Raw genomic sequence first — 26,627 nt, forward strand, 5'->3', positions numbered from 1 at the left:
GTAGTTGGATAAGAAATGTTTTTCTTCATCCATGTGATGTATGTTGCAGAAAACATTTAAGGAAAACAACCACTGTTGGTCTCTGTCCACACTATATATGAGCTAACTGAGCTAACAGATCCAAAGCTCTCTTTCTTTTAGATGTGTTCACACTACTGGAAGTATTCCTCAGTACCACTCAGTCCTTGTGCAAGGGCTAAAGAAATAAATAAGAAATTAAGAAATATATAAGTTCTGCTAGACCAGTGTTCCCAACTGTTTTTTGCACCATGCACCAGTTTAATGTCAGACAATATTTTCACGGACCGGCCTTTTAAGGTGTCGTGGATAAATACAACAAAATAAAATGATACGACCGAGACAAAAACTGTGGTATTTTGTAAATCTAATAATAAACGCGAATTCACTGTGTAATTGTATAACTTTATTAGCAGCGCCCTCCTGAAATGCGCCAACAACATTGAGAGTAACGTCCTCCTCTCTGCCCCATAACACTCTCTGGTCACTATGGTAACGTGTAAATAATTCTTTCAAAATAAGACGCACAACTACAACACGGGAAAAGACCCAGACAAACCTAGTTAACGATAAAAACCTTGAAAACCATAAATTTCACACCGAGCTTCAACTATCGGGACCCAGTACCCAACAACTCATGGACCGGTACTGGTCTGTGGCCCGGGGGTTGGGGGCCGCTGTGTTAGACCATATATACAAAATTGGATGAAAAACTAAATAGAAAACTGACAAAAGACAAACTGAATCCGAAAATCAAATAAAACACAAAATCAGAACAAAGAACTGTTTGTAGTGCAGCTATGGGCTAGCTATGCTACATTTCTTATGCTTGTATCTAAAACATAATCTAAAGGGATTTAACACTTAATTCTTAAACTTTCTCTTATTATATGTTTTCCATATCTCCATAGTGGCTTTTGCATGTGTCAATAATGAGAGAAAAATAGCACTTAAAGAGTGCTGATCTTCTCAGAATATAGATTCATCAAACACGCTTCCAGGTTGATCAAACATATTTTTCTAAAAACCAGGGATTTGACTTGAATTTTATCCTTTAACACAGGAAACTCTCTCTAACTGCTAAGACGAGTGTACATGTTTGAAGCCTGGATGTAGTGCATACTTTAAATCACAGGGTCCTATCTCGTGGCTGTGGCAGCCATGTGTCTACATCCTGTTTGTCCTTGTTGGCAATTTGTTTGTTTAACAGTGGAGCAAAGCAATGCCCGCCATGCTTGAGCAGATCAAGCGCAAACAACTGACTTTCGAGTCTGCCGCAGGATATCACTATCACCTCCACTCATCACATAATTAAAGCCCCTCCTCCCAACAGGGCTCTGGTGGTTCTGGACAATGTGAGGAGAGGATGCACAAACTGTGAAGCCTCTGAACATCGATGGCTTTTTTAGAAGAAGGGACAGCGACATCCTGTTGAGTCTCGAGTGCTTGGTTCAGTGGAAGGAGAGTGTCTTGCATTATGCATGGTGGTTGTTATTTTCATCACATGGTGCTGTCAGGCATCATTGTCGTTCCTGCTCCGTCAGCACAAATTGCAGTATGTGTTCACAGATTGCTGTCGTGGTGTCTACTTTAACCCTCTCTGTTTTAGTCCCTCTGTACTTTGTTTTACTGGAGTTTGGAAATGGCGCTTTAAGAACCCAGCGGGTCCATTAACAGGTCCCATCTTCAGAGTGGTGGCTTCAGGTTTGGGGGAAGGAAGAGGTTTTAAAATTTTGAGCTGGTTGTTGTGACAAAGCTGGTCCTCACTGTCAGGCCACTCGAGAGAATGAGAGGGAGAAAGTGGCCGTGCTCTGGAGTCCATGCATTATTTCACACACAGCAAGTGACAGCCCAGCACACAGGCACAAATGCCAACAAATGCTGGGGTGTCACTGAGAGGTATGTGTGTGTTTATGCGTGAGCATCTTTCATCTGTGCGTGTGTGTTTCCAGCTTCATGCCACTGCTGCTGTGAAAGCTGCCAGTGTACAGTATGCTTCACAGCCAAATAACCTGGATTAAGATGGGAAGGGATTTAGACAAGTTGTTTAAAGTGTTTTGAGGCCATGTTTTGTAAAAGATGGGCGTGAAAAGAACTGCTGCAGTGTCTCAGCGCTCTTTAACAAAGCGTCATAACTGAATGAACAAGACAGTAAGCAGAAAGTCATTGGTTTTTGTTCTGTCACTGGTTTGTCTTCTGGTGACTGGTAAACTTATCTGTAAAAGCTGTTGCAGAAATGGAAGCTATCAGAATCTACACTGGTCTGTGAAGGCCCTTCACCTGGAAGATTGACTTATTTGCCTTAAATGTACGCATCATTAGGTCGATTTACACCACGATAGGAAAAAAAGAGAGACGTTAGAAGCTGATAAGATAGAAAACTGTGATTTTTACTGTGTACTGCTGATGGAATCTTTCATCCATAAAAACTGATTGAAGGTTTCTTTAATTACATACTTAGTGGGGTAGGTTAATAACATATTAGGATCATATTAGTTTGTTCAGTGGATGTCTCAGCAACACAATCCCAGCAAACATGTTTGCTGGGACATTATTTATGAGGAAACACCATACAGTGAAATGTGACTATAGTGGGGAAGATGAAACCATAGAACATGTTTTATTATTTAGAGAAATATGACAGAAGGTCACTGATTCAAAAACACAGTTCAACCGTATCTTATCGATATGCTGCAAAAGTGAGGAAAAAGCTTTAGCTCGCAGGTTGTATTAAAAACATAAAACACCACAGTTTTAGTATAGCTCTTGCTTTTCTGCACCAGTTGGGTTCTCTGTATATTATTCTTGCCTGCTTGAGTTCATTATATTGCAAACTCTTCTACTATATATGTTCCAGTCCATTTTTCATTTATTAGACCTCGATCACTATAATGCTTCAGTTTCACTATTTGTTTCTCCATTCAGTTTGAAACCAGCTGATAACGACAGAGCGAAATAGAAAGAAAGAGCGGGAAGAAAAAAGTCCAAAGTAGAGGAATTACATTGAAATCACAGTCAGAAGAAAGATGGAGGTTGTCTGTCTCACTTTCATTGGCGATTAGTCAGGAACAACTATGTGAACGCTTTGTTTGTGTGTTTGTGCATTACATCTGAGCCTAGTTCCTCTTTCCCCTCCTGACATTCCACTTCCCGTCACAGCAGCCTGGCGCTTCCAGATAAGGCCTTCCAGTACGTTCTTCCTTCCTGTCATTGCTCTCTACGCCATCCAGCACCAATTCCACCCCACAGAGATCAATCCCACTGATAACAGCTTGCCACCAAAATGAATAATGGCTTCTCCACACTTCAGTACAAAGACTGAGGTTTGTGGGTGAAAAGCAGTCTCAGTGTGGAGAATATCCACGCTGAGCATGGGGTGGAGCATGTGAAGAAGCGACTCAAGTCTGCTGCTCATACTATGTCAGAGTGGCCTCAGATACTTAGTGAGCATGGATCAATAAGTTGTAACCTTTTGTGCTTGATGCATATTGTTAAGGTGCACCAAGGCTTCAGCAATGAACCTGGCAGAGGCTCAGTGAGAAAGGGTTTGTTAAAGCAGCTGATTAAGTGAGCACGTCCCATCCTCCTACATCTATATCCCTGCTGGTGAGGGGGAAGAGGGGCTCACTCGTAGAAAGAGAGAGAGAGGAAGAGAGGAAGAGCATTTGAAGCTCTCTCTCTCTCTGTTTCATTTTTACCTTTTGCACAAGCATACAGGTGCTTAGTAACTGAAGTTTGACCCCACTGTCTACTGTCCTGAGGGACTCTGGGTAACAGAGCAGGCGGTACACACAATGAGACTCTTACTTGCAAAGGAACAGCACTGACTTTGTTACCCCTCCTCCCCTTTTTACTCCATAACGAAGCATGAGCTGTAAAAGAGAAGTGAAGGGAGTGCTGCTGTGTGACGACTTTGTTCACTTTTCAAAAATATATTTTTCCCTTTCAAAAGATGCAGAAGAAAAAACATGAAACATGGAAATCTGGTTTATAGATGTGCTTTCTGTTCAATATGCTGGTATATGTACATTTATTTATGTTGTTTAGAAATAAATCCAATATTATTTACTGCAGAGCTCACACTGACAGCTCTGGCTTCTCTGAAAAAATCAGAAAATGCAAATTAGTCTGGAAGTTTCCTCAAGAATATGTGCATTAGTTAATGCTTGCATACTGTGTGAGGCAGACAGTATTGGAGTAATCTCAGATTTGATTCTTTTTTTAAGCATGAAATAATTATTAGCCCTGCGACAGGCTGGCGCTCGGTCCAGGGTGTGCCCCGCCTTAGGTCAGGCAAGTGTCAGGCTAGCAATACTGGCAGAAAACCAGATTCTGATGCGTTTAACGTTGTCCTACAAGACAATACATGAATCACAGGGGACAGTAAAACTGAGTGCCTGATAGCTTCAGTACTGATCCCAAAATGGAATTAAAAGTTGCATCAGTGCAGCAGTATGAGTCAGTATTTAAAAATAATACACATCTATGAATTATTGCAGTTGTGAAAATATCCTAATAACCCCTTTAGCTAAATAATGAATGTATCCAGAATTAGTTCCGTTTTTTTTGTAATGATGTTTAAGTAAAGATACAGTCATGTTTCATTCAACAAAAGAGACTAATTTAGCAGAAAGCCATTCACATTTTGCCTCCTGCAGCTCAGTGTTGTTGTCACAGTCACTGTCTATGTGTTCAGCACACAGCAGGCAGGACATCTGCTCATGCTGACAGAAAAGATCACATCATAGCAGCTCTCACATAACCTCACGGGTCACCTGTTGGTCCAAGTTTCTGGTTTTGTTGCACAGGCCACAAGCTTTGGCCTATTAATCCTTTGTTCTGAGCTTGGAAACCTAACCTTTTAGAGAGTTTCCTTACAATGGACATCAGATTCACCCTTAACATTACCTGGTGAGACCTCAGCAGATATTATCTTTTGTCTGCTCTTTTTTTCAGAGTTTTGCAGTAATTTTCAGTTCCTTACTCAAGGCACAAAATATATGGAGGAAACACCAGTGCTGTTTGGGGATTGCAATTTTTCTCTGTTTAATAAACCTGGCTCTAAAGGTTTAATGTTACTGATGCTGCATGTGAGAGCGGTGTTTATAGTCTGCCAACAAATTGGAGTCATTTCTATCCACAAAAATCTGCACTGATACCTTTAAATCTTACTATGATGGCAGTAGTACATATACAACATTTATTAATATTTGAATGTTTCAAAAGATTTATGTTGTAATGTTTAGTCAGTTCCACGTGTTAGCAGGTGGATGTCAGTGTACTGTTTGGATGTGTATGCTGTCTGCCAGATGCTGCCATCCATCTGCTCGAGCTCCAGATGTGTATGTCTCTTTGGAGAGTCTTACCACGAGCACTGCTTTTGAACATTGATGGGATTATGAGTGTTGAGACTTACCAAGGGGCCCTTGCTGCTTTCCCATCTTACCCAATCAACTCTGAGTGCAGCAGCGATGAGAAGAAAATCTACCATGGAAACACATCTGTCCTCATACACATGTGGGGTAACTATACATAAACATAGCCAATTTAAAATAATTGAATACTATAGTGCTATATACTGTGATCAGTGTCACTTATGTATGCAGGGCCATTAGTGCCAGTAATGACTGGCTTTATGGCAGTAATAGTGGCTATAGCATAATTATAATCTCTCTAGCTACAACAATAATTTTAGTATAAATATAGGTTCATTCAGTGAGATCATTTTGTAATAGATTCACAAACTGCTGTTATAGCAGAAATGATGGCCCACCACCCCCCAGCAGGTCATGGCAGCCACATGCAAGACACCATCGCTATTATTATACACGTGTTTCCTGTTTTAAGGAATGATAATGGTATATGAGTCCAAACCTCTCCTGAACTCAGTCACTGAATGACAAACAGTGAAAGACAAACAGTGTTTTCAGGCTCAAACTTCAGACAGCATCTGTCACGATAGTTCAGTTTTATGTTCATTGCCAGAATTATTTCTGACAACCGCAAAATCCTCTGGACACAATGATAACATCGCCCAGCTGAAGACTGACTGAAGCAAAAGGCAACATGAGCAAATTCAGTCCATGTCTGGATTTTCATGAGTGTGATTTACTGTTTCTAAACAAGACTGGCAGCTTATAAATGCGATTCTGATTTGTTTGTTTTTTTATTTGGGGGGGGGGGGGGGGGGGGGGGTTGCCTAGCTTTGAGAATCTTGATATCCTTTATTTGAGTAAAACGCCTTATGAAGTGAGGCCAACTGCAAAACTGCAATACAGTACGAACTAAGAGTGCCAGTCTGAAAGTTTGCTGGTGCTGGTGGAGAGCACAGCCTGACACATTATTTGGGTTGAGATCTGGTAACAGCAAAGGCCACAGCATATGATTCCCATAGTTTAACAAGTCATTTGCTGGGTCCATTAAAGATGGGCATCAACACATTGGAAAAGCCCACTCCAATCATTATTATCTCCAACATTTGCTGTCTGAATTTTGTTATATTTTATAAACTCATCTTGTGTTTAATGTTTTAAAATCTTAAACTGCACAATAACTAGTTACCCTGTCCAGCTGCCAGCTTAGACGTAACAATAATAATAATAATGATAATAATGCATGCTAATAATAATGTAGGGTGCCTGTTGAAGCACTCAATACATCTTCAGTTTATCAAGACAACCTGAAAAAAATCAAACATGATGTAAATTACAGTGAGAAAAAGCTGTTTCAAATCAATGCAAATTTTCATGTAGGTGTCACCATTAGAATCAGGATCAAAAGAAATATTCTCTCATTCTTTCTCATGGCAAACAGCAGATGATTCCTCTGGTTACAAGAAGTCCAGTTGTATAAAAGGAAAACAGCACTTAAGCTCCCTTTACTAGGACCTTAGTAAACACTTTCCTAATGTCTCAGCTGCTAGTTTAAAGTTCATCAGATTTATTTTGTCAGTTATTTTTTATTATTTTTTTGGGAGGCTAGGCCAGTCTTGTGTCTCGATCCTATGAGCGTGCAGGATGCCTCTTTTTCTAAGTCAAACATAGACAAAGATTGTGTGCTAACAGTTTTAACACAACAGGACTCTACTAACCATTTAGTGTCATTGCAGTGGCAATTCAATTCAATTCAGTTTTATTTATAAAGCATCAAATCACAACATCAGTTGCCTCAAAGTGCTTTATATTGTAAGGTAGACCCTACAATAGTACATACAGAGAAAAACCCAACAATCATATGACTTCCTATGAGCAAGCACTTTGACAACAGTGGGAAGGAAAAACTCCCTTTTAATTAACAGGAAGAAATCTCCGGCAGAACCAGGCTCAGGGAGGGGTGGGGCCATCTGCTGCAACCGGTTGGGGTGAGAGAAGAAAGGCAGGATAAAGACATGCTGTGGAAGACAGTGAGAGATTAATAACAACATCCATCTTTTATATACAGCATATGTTTTTGAGCCATGATAGAGCGAGTATTTTGTCCCTCAGCATATCTGGAGTAAGGGGCCAGTAAGGGGCTGAAGACTTGGAAATGTTGACAGGTAAAGAAGTATTTTAAAATAATAACACTCAAAATGTGCCTCAGAATCAAAAGCACTGTTTAGTTGTTCACTTCTGTTTCTGGTGTCCGCATTAAATTCTTTCCAGTAGTGTTCCCAGATGAGTGAAGTGAACTTTATACTTGTGGCCTGAAGGTGAAATCAATACTGAATCCTCTGAATGAGGAACACATCAGATCATGTTTTCCATTACATTAAAAGTTGGTTCTTTACTGTCACTTCCAAAGCCAGTTGGGGTAAAATGCAAATAGATAGCACTTCTGCCCCAGGTTTAAGGCAAGCAGACAATACGGAGTACTTGCTCAGAACCTGACTGAAGAAAATGAGCTTAAAATGAGGTTGTGTTTAATCCCAGCAACAATGCAAAGCTCTCCATTATGTTTGTCATAAGAATAAGAGGAGCTAAACTAAATTAAATCTGTGGCCAAGCTGTAAGGAAGGATACCATGTGCTCTAGATGTCCAGTCACATATTTCTGTATGAAATTTCTATCTTTGGTCATTGTTCCTGGTTCTCTGCCAGCACAGAGCTGACACTGAGCAAACTGCTATTTTTCCATAAACATTTCCTCCCAGTTCAGAGACTTACTTTATCAGACGGATGTCTCTCTAAATAATCTATCCACAAGTGGCTCTTTGATAGCTTGAATACCCAGGGGACTGTTACTCCTCTGTCCTCTCACTGTACTCAGCAAATAACCCAGTAACACTTGTTTATTGTGCTTATTGCCTCAATCATCAGGTGCTTTTCTTATTCTGAGGATGGATTTTCAACTTTCAACATCTTGTGCAAAAACAAAAAAGATGTTTCAGTTGCATTTAGGTTGGAAGGGATAAAGAGCAAAATGAGTGTTTCCTCTGGGGACAGTGAACTTTGCCTGTCACTTCCTGCCTCTTTGTTTCTGATGCCCTGCCCCCCCCCTATGTGTTCTCTCTGGGATTGTGTACTTGCTAATTAGGATATACAATGTCTTCTGTAAGACGGGAAGACAGGATGTTTTTGAGGATGCTGGGCGTGCCTTAACATACTATTATATATTTTATGTTGACACGGTAGATATACAGCACATCTGAATGAACACCTATCAGTCATGGCTCTCCTTGTTCTTTACAAAGGTGCTGTTAGCATGAAACAGCTGTGCTAGCACCTTGCATAGGTTACTGGGATTTTGGTATGCTCATTTTGACAAAAATTACACAAAATAAGCTTTAAACTAAATGCCCTTAATAAAGGCCGTTCAATTTAAACAGGTGGGTGTGTCTCTCTAATGCTTTCTCTCAGTCTCTCGTCCAATCACCAGAGTTCATTATGTTATTATATCATTATGTTCTCCATATGTTGTCCAAAATAATGGGATAATCCAGAACATACACTCAATACCAGAAACCCATCTATGATTTTCTCCTAGCAAGTTCTTTGACATCTTCAGTTAGCATTATTAAGCGTCAGTCGCCCCTCCCCCCATCCACACCACTGCGATATCTTTGTGTCAAAACAAGATGAATGCCTCTTGCTCTCTTCCTGCAGAGCCCTTATCTTCGATTCAGAGCGCCGTCCTTTCCTCTCTCCTTCCTCGCTTCTTTCAAGGGTGTGCAAGACTACGCTCTAAATTATGGAAAAACCCAAACCCGTTTCCAACACCAAATAGTTACATCTTAAAAGATGAGCAACACTTAAAATAAGCAAGATAGAAGCTGTGAATCCTAATAAGAGGAAACTGTCAGAATCTCAAAATCCTTTGGGAAATTTAATGAGCCTGCAAGAATGAGCCAATCGTGATGATTAGAATCAGACTGCAATGAAGAACATGTGTCTTTACTGCACACACCTGATTGGGCTTTTGCTCACTAATGAAACAGGTGGTTTTGTCTCTCTAGCATGCAAACACACACACACACACACCTAACCATGCAAACATCAGCATCTGCCACTGCTAGTTCTGAGAGCAGGGAGGCAGTTCTAATGCAGGGTGTGCATTGCACCATGGGAGGACCAAATGGCGTCATTATGGACCGTGTCCGCTCCTTCAGTGCCAGACAAGTTGCTTTCATGTCCCCCATATCCTAGTCTTTCTTCTGCTCCTGTGTCTTTTACAGCATATCGCTGTGCAGCCCGCTCTCCCCCAAAGGTCAGCTGATTCCTGATCAAAGCATTTCATAAGAGTAAAACCTTTTTGTTGATGATCAACATATCTAATCAGTTTCACTTCACTTTGTGCTGGTTTAGAGCTCCGTGCTCAGCCGGCATCAACAGAAATGCATTATGGATCAAGTGCTGCGATAACACAGCAGCTGAAGGCTGCTGTGTTATCGCAGCATGTAGCATGTAGTTGAGAAACATGCACATGTCTGTTGGCGCTTGTGTTACTGTCCTTACTTTTTATGTGTTTATGCTTCCAGCCAGGCCGCCAAATCCTTTCAATGGCATCCAGAAACACAATCACCAGAATCTTGCGAGAATCACATCATAATCACGTGTTTTCCCAGAGAAATAAGCCCGATTCCAAGAAAACTAATGACAGTTCTGTGTCCTGCTGCCCAGAGCTGAATATAAACACAGGAATTGCCACCTGGCGCGTGTGCATTTTTCAAAGTGACACTGATTAACCCAGGGAGGCACCACAGTCAAATACAAACCAAGGTCTGTTTATCAGTGCAGATGGCAGCTTACGTGACATGCTAACTCCTAATTTGTTATGTACAGCACACGTTTCACATGGACTTATGGATCTTAGATTAATGCTTACTGTATTGTAACTTGCAATTGACTGTTAGTGTACGGATGGAAATTTGCCCATAGGTTTCTTTTTCTCTGGGATTGTCCTGAAATCTGCATTTATCATCTTAGCTTAGCTTATCTATGTGGTGTATTTCTGGAAATTGCCATCATTCCAAATTTAGCTATTTAGATAGCAAGCAAGTGGCAAATTACCTGATATCACTGTGACATGCCCATATGGAAAAGAAATCGAAAAAACTTGCATCACATTTGGCCTACTTCATATAGTGAATCATGTAAGGCTTATATGATTTACTCATGAAAGTGGCCACTTTCTCATTACTTTCATATATTGTTTTAGTAAGAATCCAAAACATACAAGTTTCATTTATATAATTTTTCAATGGATCTTATATCCATTTTCACTCTTGTATGCTTTTCATACAAGTTTCACACAAGACAGATACAAACTTTATAAGATTTATATATATCTTTTCCATATGGGTGTTTATGTTAAAAACTTATTCAATCAGTAAGTTTCTACTCTTGGTTCACATAATAACAGTAAAGGGGGAAAAGCTGTTTGCTAGGCATATGTACTTGTCTGTATTTCATCCAGCTGTACGCTCAGGGAGTCAGAGAAGGACAAAGGTCCTAACATTGCCTACGTTGTGTGGAGAAAGGCATGTTTAATTATTGAAATACTGCAGTAGCATTTCTTGGAAAGCAAATAATTGTTTAGAGCTATAACAATAAATGTATTGTATCAAATATAAAAAATACAAGCTTTTATATAAACAGTAACAGTTGAGCCGTAAGAGTTTTTTCTCTTATTCTTTGTAAAATAGCATATGCTACCCTTAAGAAAAGGTCAGTGAGTCAAATGTGGGAGTAGTCCAGCAGCTGAGAGTGTGTTAAAGGCTGTTGGTGTCTCTGTGTGGACAACTTCCTGTCTGACCCCGAATACTGGACTTCACTTTAATGCTGCCTACCAAGACAAACAGACTAATCCTGGAATATAGCTACGTCACAGCGCTATCAGGACGCCCAGCTTTTTCCTCCCTGCCGTCATCCACACAATGCAGAGGAAGTGTGTGTGTGTGTGCGTGTGTGTGTGTGTGTGTGTGTGTGTGTGTGTGTGTGTGTGTGTGTGTGTGTGTGTGTGTGTGTGTGTGCGCGCGCGTGCACTTGTGTGCAGAGGTTGTATGCGAGGGGCTGTCTGTGATTTTTATAGATGTATATATAGTATATAGTGTATATATAGCAGTTGATGAGAACTTTCCCCTCTTCTTCCGTAAAGGGTCATTTTTCTATAAAGGCTTATTCAGTTCTACAGTCGTTTTAATCAAAGACAGTGCAGTCATTTTACTGCTTGCTCCTTTTCCTCTTTTTTGTCCAAACCTGCAGGGGAATTGGAGTTCCATTGTTTTCTGTCACCAGATAAGAAGCACTCTTTCAGACTGATGAGACTGCCTTTTTTTTTATCTGCATATGTTTAATAAGAGCTTAAAGCTCATGCCATTGGCATTATTTCGTAATTTTTCCTCCGTGGCCATTCCCACGATGCTTTGATCAGATGGAAGGAAGCTTCAAATTAACCAGAGCTGCCACTATTCTTGTTAAAGGCCTAGCTGCTTTCAAAAACCTGCACACCACAATGCAAAATAAGCACTGCCTCATAACATTAGAACAGGCGAATTATGTCTTATGTCACTATGTGATGTGCAGGATACTGGGATTACAATGATTGGGTGAATTGAAGGTGAGAGTTGTCTGTCTGTGTGTGTGTCTAAATTTCAAGATGTAAATTTTTGTTGTTTTTGTAAATGGTCTGTTGACCCATTTTCTGGCCTTTTTTTGCACATCGAAATCTGAGGCAACATTTATCTCTTTTTATTTAGACTATTAAATTTAGAGCTTGACATTTTCACTGGTCTTTCTTACAATAAAAATGAAATAGGATCTGTAGAGTTGCGCCAGTCACAACAACAGTCATCTCAAGGAGCTTAATAATAAAGTCTGAGTATTGGCTAGCTAAAATATGAAAAAGTCCAGCCATCCTGCAAAGTCGCATATTTGATAGAAAAATATAAAAATTAAATAATTTTACATTGGAAATTACAACAATGACAATTTGTGAATAGTAAAATACTTTTAGCATGAAGTTGTTAGTCAGAAAGTCATTTATGGACTGGTTCTTATGCAGCACTTTTTTACTGAGCACGCAAAGCGCTTTATACAACTTGCCTCGTTCACCCATTCACACTCATTCATACAAAACTTTTTGTGCTTAGTATCTGACATTCACTCACATTCATACTGTGATGGATGTATCACAGAGCAACTTGGGGTTAGTATGTTGCTATCTTCATATTTTTATGTGAATATTTTTCATTTTTTAAGACACGAATTGCAACAATCTCAAATCTTTAAATGTTTAGAATCACAGATTTGCATTCATTATAGACAAGTAACATAGACAAGACTTATGGTCGCTTGGATCTGCAGCTGTACTGTAAACAAACACTTCACCCCTCTTTGACCAGAATTTTTACCAGTACATCAGCTCCTTGGCTGGTAACTGGTGGGATACCAGCAGACTAGTGGATCAGAAGGCTAAAATTAGCTAATAATCTCTAGTGATTTAAGCTACATTAGCTAATGTTTTTCAGGCTATTTTGTGAACAAATAAAAGAAAGCAGTCATGGAAACATCCCTACATTATCAGAACAGTTTGAATTTTTGCTATATTCCAGTTAAAGTGTGTTTTAAATCTACATCACTAATTTGTGTCATGAAAATACCTGTGCGTGTTCTTTCTGCCGCAGCCACCAAAGCCTTTTCATTGCTATTAATGAGAAACCAGCCTCTGTGTGAGCGCACTGTAACATCATGACCTCAACAACACATAAAACCTGTTTACATTCTATCACGTACTGTTGTAAACATACAAGAAAATATAACATTTGAAAATGATTCCATAAAATAATATACTAAAATATGTTATTATTAGTAGACTGCTGTTTTTAGGGGTGCTCTGGTCAAAACAAATCTAAACTCGCCCCATCGCAACTTTTTTGAGATGTGTTGCTAATATCAAATTTAAAGTGAGCAAATGAAAACGGTCAAATTTTGCAGATTAAGCCATTTTTTTGACATTTGAAATGTTTTCCATTGTGTATAAATACAGATTTATGAGATTTGAAAACCCTTGCAATTTGTTTTTATTTACATTTTACACAACATCCTCACTTTTTTGGAATGAAGGTTGTACCAATTTAAAAATCACAGGCTGCCCTAAAACAGGTATGTCTTTGGCACTATGTGAGACTGACAGACACATGGGGAACATGCAAACTCCACGCGGAAGTCAAGGTGCAGATCGTTCATTTTTCCATCACATGTATCACAGCCGTGTAACAGACTGGTGACCTGTTGAGACTGTACCCGCACGTTTGCCCAATGAAAGCTGGGAACTAGCACTTTTAACCTTAAGTCAAAGAAGTAGTTAAGAAGATGATGGATGGATGGATGGATGGATGGATGACCCTACCCTGTTCCTACATTCTATTATTACTATTATCATATATTATATGTAGGCAATCACTTGCATTAGTTGTATTTGTTGTTGACAGTTGCTGGTTTGTGTATCTGTCACATGAATAAAAGCAAAGTTCCTTCAGTTCTGATGTAGAATCGAACCGAATTGATCAAACGCAGTGTGTGAATATGGTGTAAATCCACTGGATAAATGATGATAGAGTAAAACGTAAGGGTTCCAGATGTAAAGGCAGAAACCGGATCACTAGAATTCTTTTATGCAAATGACCAGTAACATCTGCTGACATTTAGCTGGTATAATGGTTATCATGTTGACATCAGGGTAAGTGTGCTGGCATACATACACAGTACAGCTGAGACTCTTCATACACATTTAGCTGATGTGTCAAGCGTGAACAGCAACAACTTATGGTCAAAGCATCAGGACATTTTCTGATGCAGGTATCCAAAACAACCTGCAGGCCAGTATTTTAGACATCTGTTAAACAACAGGTACAGCTACTACTCTGCCTTTTTACTACTGGCCTAATTAGAGACAATGGTGAATTGGTAAATAGATAAATACATTTAAATTTATAGATGATTTTGATTGACATTTGAATTTAAATTCTTTACATTTTGCATAAATATGACAGTATTATGCTTGTATTAGGGAATTCTTTTGGCAGACTGACATACTGCCCTTAGGAGAGATATGACTTGTTACAACCAGCTTCTGATTCATTTTCCATTAGCCACCAGAAGGATTGTTTATGAAACAAAATCATATCAGAAGGGAAACATGTAAGGGCACATCTGATTGGCTAAAAGTTGCTGGTGATGAAAATGTTATCCGTACCCAAACATGACAAGCATGTCTACCATCTCCACTGCTGCCAAGTTACAATGAGCAATCACTTCTTCCAGATGTTAATTGGTTCGGCTCTCAAGGACAATGTGCAAGGACGGCGGAAGAACATATCAGCTGTGTCTCTTTGTAATTAGCAGTCAGCCCACAGGCTGAATAAGCATTCACTTTGCATCCCCAGATGTGTTTGTAGCTCTTTAGCAGACTGGAAGAGACCGGGATAATGGATACGTATTTTTGGTAGGTTGAAGGCATAAACATAAACCCTCCCGGCCTTTCGCTATCTCTGTTCTACCAATTAAGCAGCTGCCTTTGTCCTGCTCTCTTCTGTCACTCTCAGGGCATCCAGCTTTTGAGTGGCAGTTTGGTAGTTTGGCGGTTGAAAGAAGGAGACGACACATTCCTCTCTGCAGCAGTCCTAACATTGTGTTTCTCCTTTAATTATCCTGTGAGGAATGGCAGTCTCGCAGTTATCAGAAGATGAGCTCTGCCCCAGACTTTGGCCCTGAGCCCGTTGTGTGAATGAGAAGTTCTGTGTGTGTGTGTGTGTGTGTGTGTGCGTGTGTGTGTGTGTGTGTGTGTGTGTGTGTGTGTGTGTGTGTGTGTGTGTGTGTGTGCATGCCTGTTTAGATGTGTTTGTGGGGACCAAAAATTGGACGTTTACTATACTTGTGGGGACCAACAGCTTTATAGCCGTTATAGGGCCCAAAATCCTGATCGCTGCAAGTTTGAAGGCATTTTTGTGACTCATAATGTGGTTTTAGTGTCAGGATTACAATTAGGTTTTGGTTTAGGGTTAGGCATTCATTTTTGATGGCTAGGGTGAGCGGCTAAGGAAAGTACTATGTCAATCAGATGTCCCCACAAGAATTTGAATGTGTGTATGTGTGTGTGTGTGTATGTGTGTGTGTGTGTGTTAAAACTTGGACTTCTATTTTTATGAGGACTCGATGGGCTGTGGAGTGAGAATCAGAAAAAAAGTTCTGGATTATTTCTGCATATGTGTGGAGATTACAGCAAAATGATAGTTTGGGAAAGAGAGAACATTTTTGCTATGAATAACGTTAGACTTTGATGGATTTTTTCAGATGTTTTGAGGATACTGGACATCTTCACCTTGATTAAAAAAAAACTCTCAGCTTGAAGTTAGTTTTCAGTTTCTTCCTTAAATTTCCTCTTAATTTATGTTAAAAGATTAAATAAGATACTTGGACAGTGCCACTGTTTCTGTCTTTCTTCTCATCTCATCTCTAATCAATTATTCATGGTGCTTTTGTTCTTTTTGTCCGTAAATGTGCTGTTAATGTTGCACAGACTGTGGATCTCAGTGGAACTAGCCAGACTATATTTGTGGACGGTGGAAAAAAACACATCTTTCTGTCTAGCTAAGCATACTGTACCACATCTTCAGAGCTAAAACTGTTCAGTCAGTATCTGTAATTACCGTGGTATGATGTCAAAGCATTATTTCAAGTTTAAAAGCACTGGGAATACTGATACAATAGTTGTCTACTGGTTTGTTGCAAGCCTTGTGAATTAGTGAGTTATTGCTGTCTTCTATAGCATTTCTTCATGGCCAGGTACAGTGCACACTGCCCAGTTCTGCTTTTTTGATTTTCTTTTCTTAAAGGACCAAAAAAATCTGCAACTATCAAATATTAATACACTGGATAAGCCAAAAGTCTTGTAGTAGACGTTAGTGGTATTGTTATGTGTCAAGTGTGAACAGCAACAACTTATGGTCAAAGCATCAGGACATTTTCTGATGCAGGTATCCAAAACAACCTACAGGCCAGTATTTAGACATCTGTTAAACAACAGGTACTAAGATGAACTTGGGGACTTTTTCAAATGTGAATGCAGCAATTCTGCAGGTTTTTGTCCGCTGGGGTTTTTTTTTTTTGTTTTGTTTTTTTGTTTTGGTTTTATTCATTTTATCGGGCAAGGCAAACATGAAGGATTTTCACAGGATGACCTTTGGTCATCAGGACCCAGACCATCTGGTTCTGTTGATCTTTAAGAGTTTTCCTCCTACTTTATAGATACAGGAACCACCAATCCAGCCTCAGATCTACAGAAAGTGGTCCAAGCCTTATCAGGGGAGGTTTATCTCCATGAGAAAGAGCACGTCATTGCATCTCCACCCATCCTCCAGAGACAGGGTTCAGTGGCAGTGGTGCTCCATGGAGACATCATTGCCACACTGTCATCTTCATCCAAGATCATGTGCTCTTTCTTCTTATTCTCAAATCTCTTAAATTAGCTATTTCTCCAAGTTAGACATTAAGAGATGTATTTGATGGTAATATTGCAACAGAGACATCACTTATGTTTGACACCATATCTTTTTTATTCTGTAGCTCACTTGCTTTAACATTTTAACCAAAGCAGCTGATAAGATGCTGACAGGAAGCAAACGACCCGCTCCACCCATCTTTTCAGCATGAAATACGTTAGTTAAGGTCATCCTCATCAAAGCATGGTTTCCGCTTTATCTACACTGAGGTCTGCTGAAGTAAACAGGGATCAGTCCGAAGGGTTTCCTGTAATTATCCAATTAGCACACACAGGAACTTGAGCATAGCACAGTATTTTCATCAAAGCAACAACTCTGGCTCTGAGATTACATTGTAATCTAAATTAGTGACTCCTGTTCTGCTTTTGAGTTTTCAAAAGTAGAATGGGAGGCCTCTCAGCTCCCAGTTTGGATTGTAGAACACTTTGGTATACAGAGTTCATGGTTCACTCAACAAAGCAAAGGGTCATCAGCAGAGATGGGCAGTAACGCGGTACTGTAATCCGATTACTTTTTTCAAGTAACGACTAAAGTAAGGGATTACTATTGCAAAAAAGGTCTCATGACAATGACGTAAGCGAGTGCGACGTTCGTGGCAACTCCTGTGTGCAGATCAACAATGGATAATATAACGGGTGCGGCAGAGAGTATGAGCGTGCAGCGTTTAAAGCGTGGAAGTACTGACCTTACTTTGAGTTTGATTCCGTAAAAAGTGACAAAAAATATTAGCGTACGCTGTTCCCTGCGTGGGAGGAAAACTTCGCTTTACAGCGAAAAAACCCCTAAACTTCCGAGCAAGCAGCGAGTGCGCTACCACGGAATGGGAAATTCACAGACAAACTCGCGGATTCTTCCACTGACCGCTGCAGCTCACCTGTACCAGGGCAAGCATCTGCCTGCTTTACAGGTGAAAATAGAGCAACAGGACCGCTGAGTCTTTTATTTATTTATTTATTTATTTATTTTTTGCTGTGGTTCACTTGCATTTATTTGAAAGACTGCGTGTGAACACAAAAAAAATTTTCTTTTATGTGCTCGAATGTGCAGAAAATAGGTTTAAATGTTAAACAAATTTCTTCTAGTCAGAATGTTGCATATAATTTAATTTTTGCTTGATGCATAAAGTTAAAAGATTAAAACTAATAAAACAAGCTTTAAAAAGAGACTTTTCCATTTGATTACATTTTGTATGATGGATTCTGAAGAAAAAGTAGAATTGGGCTGAAAGATCTATTTCTTTATCACCTCTTCAGGTTGTAAATCGTGTTTTTTAAAAGTAACTAAATAACTAAGTAATTAATTACTTTTGAAAATAAGTAATCAGTAAAGTAACGGGATTACTTTTGGGGGGAAGTAATCAGTAACTAATTTTTTCAAGTAACTTGACCTACACTGGGTCCCTGTTTTCTGGCCATGTGGTTACCTGCTCACCCACTGAGCTAAACTGGCACCCAGTAGCTTCACTTTCATTTCATCTGTCCAAGGGACATTTTTCTGGAAGTCTCATTGTTTGCAGACCTTCTCCCATGTTCTTCTTAGAGAAGAGTCTCTCCCCTAACTAGCAACTCTAACAACCCAGACATTCTAGTTTTGTCTTCTTCTTGTTATTCTGAAATTAGGTTTCTGTAGTGGTATCAAGAATGGTTGGAAGGACATTTTGCACAGTTCACTATTCTTGATAGTTTTTACCCTTTCAGTGTGGTTATCACCAGCTTTGCAAGTACTACAGAACTATAGCACTTATTACACTGGGGGACAACAGTGTAACTCCCACTTTTTTTCCAATTCAAATCTACCCTGTAATTAAGTCTGTCAACTCCATATCCAGCTTCCAAAGTGGTATCTCTACATATAGTGAAGAAACTGTTACTTTGAAAGAGAGAGATGAATAAAAGCTTCTCCAGCTAACCATAAAACACCTTGTTATATCAGACTTAGTGAAATAGCCCTATTAGATCCAGCGAGACCTATCCAGTCCTCATTACGCCCTTCAGTGAACTCGCTCCCATCTGCCCTGCCATCAGTCACCAAGGAATATTTAAAAGCAGAGGTGTGGACTCGAGTCACATGACTTGGACTCGTGTCAGACTCGAGTCATTAATTTTATGACTTTAGACTTGACTTGAAAAAATGTTCTAAGACTTGTGACTTGACTTGGACTTTTACACCAATGACTTGGGACTTGAATTGGACTTGAACCGGTTTACTTGAAAAGACTTGATATTTTACCCCAAATATAAAATTTAACATGCATATTATATGGAGATTGAAAATGTGACGTCATTCACGGGTAGAACCGCAAAGGATTCTGGGAACTCGTGGCAAGCGGTACTAGCGCACGCAGGCTTTCAATTAAAATCAGTCACACAGCGATAAAAAGAAACACAAAAATGTCAAGAAGCTGTTGTATTATTAACTGCAATAGCCGGTCGCATGACAGCCACGGGAAGCCGACGGGTAAAGAGATCGGTTGTTATCGGATTACGTTGTTGAAGAGAAATTGTTCGAGCCATGTTTCCGAAGTAACAAAGAGGCGACTGGATTGCAGCCATTCAAAGATCAAATATAACGTCCTAGAACACTCCAGCTCACAGGTTAGTCTGCTCCAAGCATTTACACAAAGGTCAGTCTGCTGTTGTAGTTAATGCGTCATTTTTCTTAACATAATTGGTGATATAGGTTACAAGCAAGTCTGGCGCTGAACAGAAATTGTCGCGCTATGCTCCTTTATTTATTGTGCATAAATAGTGAATTGTCCTGACACAATATTGTGTTTCGCTTCTGTTATTATGGTACATTGACAAAAACACATACTTTTATTCACAGGATAAAACAGGTTTTTTGTATCACTAATTGCCCAGTACGATTACAGCATACAGTATTATTGTCACTGCTACATTTCTGTGATGCTACCAGAAATTATTTCCACTACTAATTAATTACCGTTGAGCTCAAAGGTTATATTAATAAACGGTTAAGGAATGTGTATTTATGAAGACGATTTGTGAGACTGGTAAACTTATGATACGTACGATGGTCTTTCGTTCTACACGGTGCATTTCAAGGTCCTGTACCCATCCGTCGGTAAACTGTACCTGGGCTTGTTGCAGTGACCTGAAGTTACTAAACTTCATGAGTGTGTGCACTCACTCCAAGAACCGTATAATTATAAATATGCATATAAATATGCTAAGATGAGATAGCTGACTTCATCTAACTAGCAAATGTTTTCCAGGCTACGTTGGTGATACAGTTTTTTTTAATGTGTATGATATTTTTGTCATGCGATTTTAAAGCTGGTCTTACAACCGCATCCAAGAATAACATGCAGCGTATCTCAGAACTGTCGGTGAAAATTATTCTTGGAGCTAAGTTTAATTGAGCTGCATTTTAAAGAGGTGCAATTTCACAATTTGTGTATATTTTCTAAGTTCACTATTTTGTATGTGTTGAGAAAAACACAGATTTTAAAATTACATGGTCTAATATTTACATTTAGCATATAACTGCAACATTATTTTTTCGTTTGTTTTTTTTAAAGACTCGAAAGGACTTGAAATTCAAAGTTTCAGACTTGTGACTTGACTCGGACTTTTACACCAGTGACTTGAGACTCGACTCTGACTTGCCTGACATTACTTGAGACTTGACTTGAGACTTGAGGATAAAGACTTGAGACTTACTTGAGACTTGCAAAACAATGACTTGGTCCCACCTCTGTTTAAAAGTAATTGTCATGAAGCGAGCAGAATAGATTTCAGACCTGCCACAGAGGGAAAGATTATGCCTCACTGACCACTTTAAGAGTAAATCTCAGTGGCCTTGTTCATTTCTCTATTTTTTCTGCCAAGTTTTTTTTTTCTATACATGTTTCATCTTTTTTTTCAATGTAGTATGCTCTCATTGGAATCAGGAAGGATTTCTGTCAGAAAATCTTCTTAAAGCAGCACTTGGCAAGATTTTGATGGGGAAAAAATGCCCATGTGATCAGACTAAATCATGAAGCGCAGCTCATCCACACTAATGAGGAGCTGAAAATTTGGCCTGTTTTCCCCCACTGAAATGTTTGTGTCTGGGTCATCCCTGTTGGGAAGTCTTGTATTCCAGAGTCTTACCGCAAAGATTTGAAAGGATTCCGGCTAGGTGTTTTCCCAAACTTCTTGGCTTAAAAAGTGAACTTATCCATTGCTGGAGTTTCTAATTTGTGTCAACTAGAACAATTTCTGCATGGGCACACTATTCTCTGATCTAGTTTTACATCTATTCTAAATAGAAACATTTCAAGATCTCTTGTTGCTGTTTTAGCTTTAGTAAAATCTTCTTCATCCCAGAGAGTCTCCGTTTCTCTTCCTTCCCTTCATCCAATCTGTGAGACATGCAGCAGCCTCTCATTGGGCTCCCTTTAAGCTTATAGCAATCATCAGAGAGCCACTCCACAGTGACTCATTGCATTTATATTTAAGCCTCTTTCTGTCATCTCTACATGTCCACTGATCCAACCATCCATCAGTCAGCACCTCTACAAACAACAGGCCTATCTCACTGCTGCACCAAATCTTCTTATGGCCTAAAGAGCCATTGACACAATGGATCTCTGCTTCTCCTTGTTTTCTCCTTTCACCGTTTTTAGCAACATTTATTCTTACGCTAACCTTCCACATCTTCCCTTATTTAGTCTATCTTATGGCTTCACTAGTGTGATTCTTTGTTAGAAGCAATGTTCCCAAAGGAGCATAGCCCACACATTCTCTCATCACTGTCACTTATCTACTCCATCTCCACAGTGACTGAGAAACTGATACCTACACCTCCTCTCTATAGAGATCTCTTTACATGGTGCATTGTTGCCATTCACGTTTCACCTGTATAATTTAGAGCTGGAGAAGCAATAAAGCACAAGAGATGTTCATTAGTCCAACAAGTCCAAATCCAACAAGATATTTTGCCAAATCTGTGATGCTTTAAATTGAGCTTTAAATGCTATAAATTTAGAATAATTCAGCTTATAATGGGTTTCAACTGTGTAAATTTCTATAGCTTTTGGCCACAGGGGGGCGCTCCTTGCTCAGTGCCAGAGACTGTCTGTTGAAAATAGAAAAGCTAAATACTGTAATGAAATAAGCAACTCTGTCCACTACAGAAACAAACCTGGTTGGCTTTATTTTGTTTTTATCATCAGCAGTCTAGTTGCATTAAAAGTCTGTTTTTCCGTTCTCAAATATTTTTTTGAGAAACAATTCAAAATTCAAATGAATTTTCTGAGAATTCATTTGATTGTGCAGTTGCAATAATGGCAGTTATTGATTAACAGTAGTTCTAATTAAACATTTGACATCCACAACATCATAGTGCTGTTTTTTAATATTATCTGTTTGTTAGTTTTGTGTTTCTGTTGCTCCAGAGTAGCCATAATGCAGTTAATTGACCTTAAAAAAGCCCAGATATTCAGTACATCATTGCACAATGCTGTATAAAAAACCTACAATCAATATTTTTTTCTGATTAAAACTATTTCAATTGTTAGGATTTTAATAACTACAAGTCACGTGCCTTGACCTCCACCCCTCTGCTTTGAATATTTAGCCACCACAGAAATAGTGAGTTGTTTCAGGTAATAGTTTGCTTGGGAAGCCTCTTGTTGATTGGACTTGATTACATCACTTCCTTTACATGTAAATAGTTTTGTTGCGGTAACAACTGTGGCATCTAAATAATGGTACTAATTAGCAGGAAGGTACTGCTGTGCAGTGAAGAAAGCTAATCCATAATGCATGACTTTTATTCGTGTATAAACAGCTTGTTTCAAATGTCTTTTTGAAACTATAATGTGGGGTATGAAGAATGTTTGTCCTGTCAATTTTTATAATGTGCCTACGCCTTTCAAATTTCAACATAAACAACTGCTGATGTGATTTGTTGCTATATAAATGAAACTGAATTGAATTGAACATGCCATGGTTCTAATCAATACACACAAACATACAGTGCACTTTAGACTTGGCAGCCATGTTCCAGGTGCTCGTGTCCTCGTGACAATTCACAACAGCCTCATGGCAATTTATATTATAAGGTAAAGCCCCTACAATCACTCTGTGCCCTGTGAGCAAGCACTTGGTGACAGTGGGAAGGAAAATCTCCTTTTTACCAGGAAAGACCTCGGATACAACCAGGCTCATGGAGGGACAGCCATCCATTGAGATAAGTCATGGGCAAGGGGAAAGAGAAGAGAAGAGAGTTCCCAGTTATTAAATACAATAGTGTTGTATAAACACACAGAGAGTGGAAAGAGATGTGTGAAGAAGAAACGTAAAGCGCCCTCAGCAGCCTAACCTTTGCAGCATAAATAAGGGAAGGTTCAGACTCAGCTGATACAGTCCTAACTAAAAGCTTTATCAAAAAGGAAGGTTTTAAGTGTATTTCAAAATTAGAGTGCACATATGCTCTTCATCTAAACTGGGAGCTAGTTCCACAGGAGAGCGGCGTGATAGCCAATGAAGAGCAGCTAATATGGGAAAAGTCCACTTAGTACTCTTGATTCAAACCACTCCAGTACAATTCCTTTAATACTAACAGTGTGTTTAAATCGCTGTAGTAAAATCCTATGGTCAACAGTATCAAATGGACAAGCACTGAGATGCTTGTCCATTTGATACTTTTTGACCACTGTCAAAAAGTCATGCCCCAGTGTGTGTGTGTGTGTGTGTGTGTGTGTGTGTGTGTGTGTGTGTGTGTGTGTGTGTGTGTGTGTGTGTGTGTGTTAATTTATATTGGGTTCACATACTTTCTGCATTTCTCTGTTATGGGTCCCTGAGAAAAAAAGGTGAGATATGTGGTTTCTGTTGACTAATTCCATGATTCAAACCACCCTCATTTTGTAGGAGAGACTGACATTCCCCTGAGAAAACCTTTGAATACAGTAAACACAAATTATGCACAGTTGGTGACTGGGGTTTATAGCCTCTGTCATTTATTTGTCATATTTATCAACTACTTAAATGAACACTTTAACTAATAAAAACGTGTCATATGTAAGCGAAAACCTTGTTTTTTTCTGATTTGGTCGTGTGTGCTGCAGATGTGTTTTGGCTCTCTGCTGCCTCTCTGTGGTCTTAAATAAACATTACATTTCACTGTGATAGTGCTCTCTCTATTCAGCTTGATTTCATTATCACTATTGCGTTAAATCCAAATAACGCACAAGTTCATCTGTGATAACATCTGTGGTAATGTAACATTATAAACTGTGTAAGAAGAGCCGCATGCATATAAAATCATGGATACGGTTTTAATAATGTCCTTGAAGCAAACTTTTTTCTTCAATGGCAATTATTAAAAAGAAGCTAAGCAGATCCTCATTAATCTTATAATATCATTCTGCTTATAACCTTTTTATTATAAAAAATATGACATCAAACATGAAACAGGCATGAGAAACAAAGAACAATCCAAACAGGTTTCCTGCTGCACCTTCAACTGTACAGGTAATGATTCAGAGTCAGAATTCAATTCAATTGAATCACAACATTAAGGCAGTTTATACTGTAGGATAAACCCTGCGGTATTACATAGAACATTCTAGCAACTGGAGCAAGCACTTGGTGACAGTGGGAAGAAAAAAACCTCTTTTAATAGGAAGAAGCCTCTGCTCTGGGAGCGACGGCTTCTTCTTCTACCACGTCTGGTTGGCTGTGAGGGGGGCAGACAAAAGACACACTGTCTGAGAGACAGAGATTAACAATAGAAATTAATATAGAGATTACAATTATTGATTACATGTACAGTGGTGTATAAAAGTAATAAAAAACTGTGATTTTTACAGTGTGTTTTTTCCCTTTCTTCCTTCATCCAGGCATATGGGCCAACTTTTTAATACCCCTGAAAAATGGAGAAGTGATCGAGGGTCAGTATGTGGAGCTGCAGGCCCGGTACACTGGCGGCAACCCAAATTCCAAGAGTATCGCCTGGAACTTTTTGATGCCTAACACCAGCCAGATGAAGATGGTAAGGAAACAATTACACTTAAGTCTAATATACTGTATATCAAGCCAAGACAAGAAAAGACTTAAAGGTTTCTAATACTACTGTGCTGTGCAGATAGATGATCCAAAAGGAGGATCACAATCAAATAGATTTAGGGGAAGAAAGAGAACTCAGGAAGGGAAAGGATACAGGGGTTTTTTTTTTATTATTTCCCTTAGTGTCTCACCTTACTTTACTCTTTACAGGAAGAAACATTCATTAAATGTAAAAACATTTTCACTGATAAAAGAACAAAACTTAACTGCAATCTATTCAGAGTCGTATGTGTTTAGACAAGATAAAGTGAGCAATTCCCCTCTGACAAATTGTTCAATTCTATTGTATTTTATTTATACAGCACCAAATCACAACAACAGTCACCTCAAGTCACTTTATAGTGTAAGGTAGATCCTACAATAATAGAGAGAAAAACCCAACAATCATATGACCCCCTATGAGCAAGCACTTTGGCAACAGTGGGAAGTAAAAACTCAGTTTTAACAGGAAGAAACCTGCGGCAGAACCAGGCTCAGGGAGGGGCGGGGCCATCTGCTGCGACCAGTTGGGGTGAGAGAAGGAAAACAGGATAAGACATGCTGTGGAAGTGAGACAGAGGTTAATAACTAGAAATAATATGTATATAAACACATAGTGAGCGAGAAAGGTGACTGAAGAAGAAATACTCAGTGCATCATGGGAATCCTCCAGCAGCCTCAGCATAACTCAGGGTCACCTGATCATGCCCTAACTGTACTACTTTAGCAAGAAGGAAACTCTGAATCCTAATTTTAAAAGTAGAGATAGTGTCTGTCTCCCCAATCCAAATCTGGTTCCACAGAAGCGGGGCCTGAAAACTGAAGGCTCTTCCTCCCATTCTACTTTTAAATGAACTAGGAACAACAAGTAAGCCTACAGTCTGAGAGCAAAGTGCTCTAATGGGGTGGTATGGTACTAATTATGTAAGTAACTAAAATTTGACAAAGTGATATTTTTTCCAAACTGCTAATATATGTTTCCTATGCATAATATAATAATAGTAATATGGAGAAAATAATTGACAAGAACCTATTGTGCCTTTTCCAGCTCTTGGTTTTGTTTTTGAATGCTATTAGAGTTGCTTGGCATCATTTGTAGTTGAAAGTAATCATAAATACCAATGCATGAGTTCTTGGTGCAGCCCCTCAGTTCATCTTCTCTTTTAAACAGACAGTTTTTGCTCCTCACCGTTCTTACCTTTAAGGTAACAGGCGATGATGCGTTTAGATCACTGTGGAGTGATTTTGGCCCACTCTTCTTTGCAGAATGCTTTAATTCTTTCACATTGGAGGGCTTTTGAGAATAAACGGTCTGTTTAAGGTCTTGCCAAAGCATCTCAATCAGATTTAAGTTTTTTTCTTTTGCTGCTATGTTCTGGATCACTTTCCTGGTGCATAACTCAAATGTAATTGAACTTCAGAATACAAGCTGATGGCAGGAGATTTTCCTTCAGGATTCTCTGGTATAAAGCAGAATTCAAGGTTCCATCAGTTACAGCAAGTGATCAAGGTCCAGACCATCAGGTGACTAGATTACTCAAAGAAAACAGATTTTAATCTAAGAACATCTTTACTTTT

At 39.2% G+C, this 26,627-nt stretch overlaps 1 protein-coding gene across 1 annotated transcript in view; it reads left to right on the plus strand.

Moving 5' to 3' along the window:
* LOC309715799 (endothelial cell-selective adhesion molecule-like) overlaps positions 1 to 26,627 on the plus strand; it is a 56,100-nt gene that overhangs the window by 22,051 nt on the left and 7,422 nt on the right. The window contains exon 2 of the mRNA XM_082549224.1: positions 24,845 to 24,996. Coding sequence (XP_082405350.1) covers positions 24,845 to 24,996 — 152 coding nt within the window. The remainder of the gene's footprint in view (positions 1 to 24,844; positions 24,997 to 26,627) is intronic.

Source organism: Aulonocara stuartgranti, assembly GCF_965226115.1.
Source record: "Aulonocara stuartgranti genome assembly, chromosome: 10".
In the NCBI taxonomy this organism is placed as follows: domain Eukaryota; kingdom Metazoa; phylum Chordata; class Actinopteri; order Cichliformes; family Cichlidae; genus Aulonocara; species Aulonocara stuartgranti.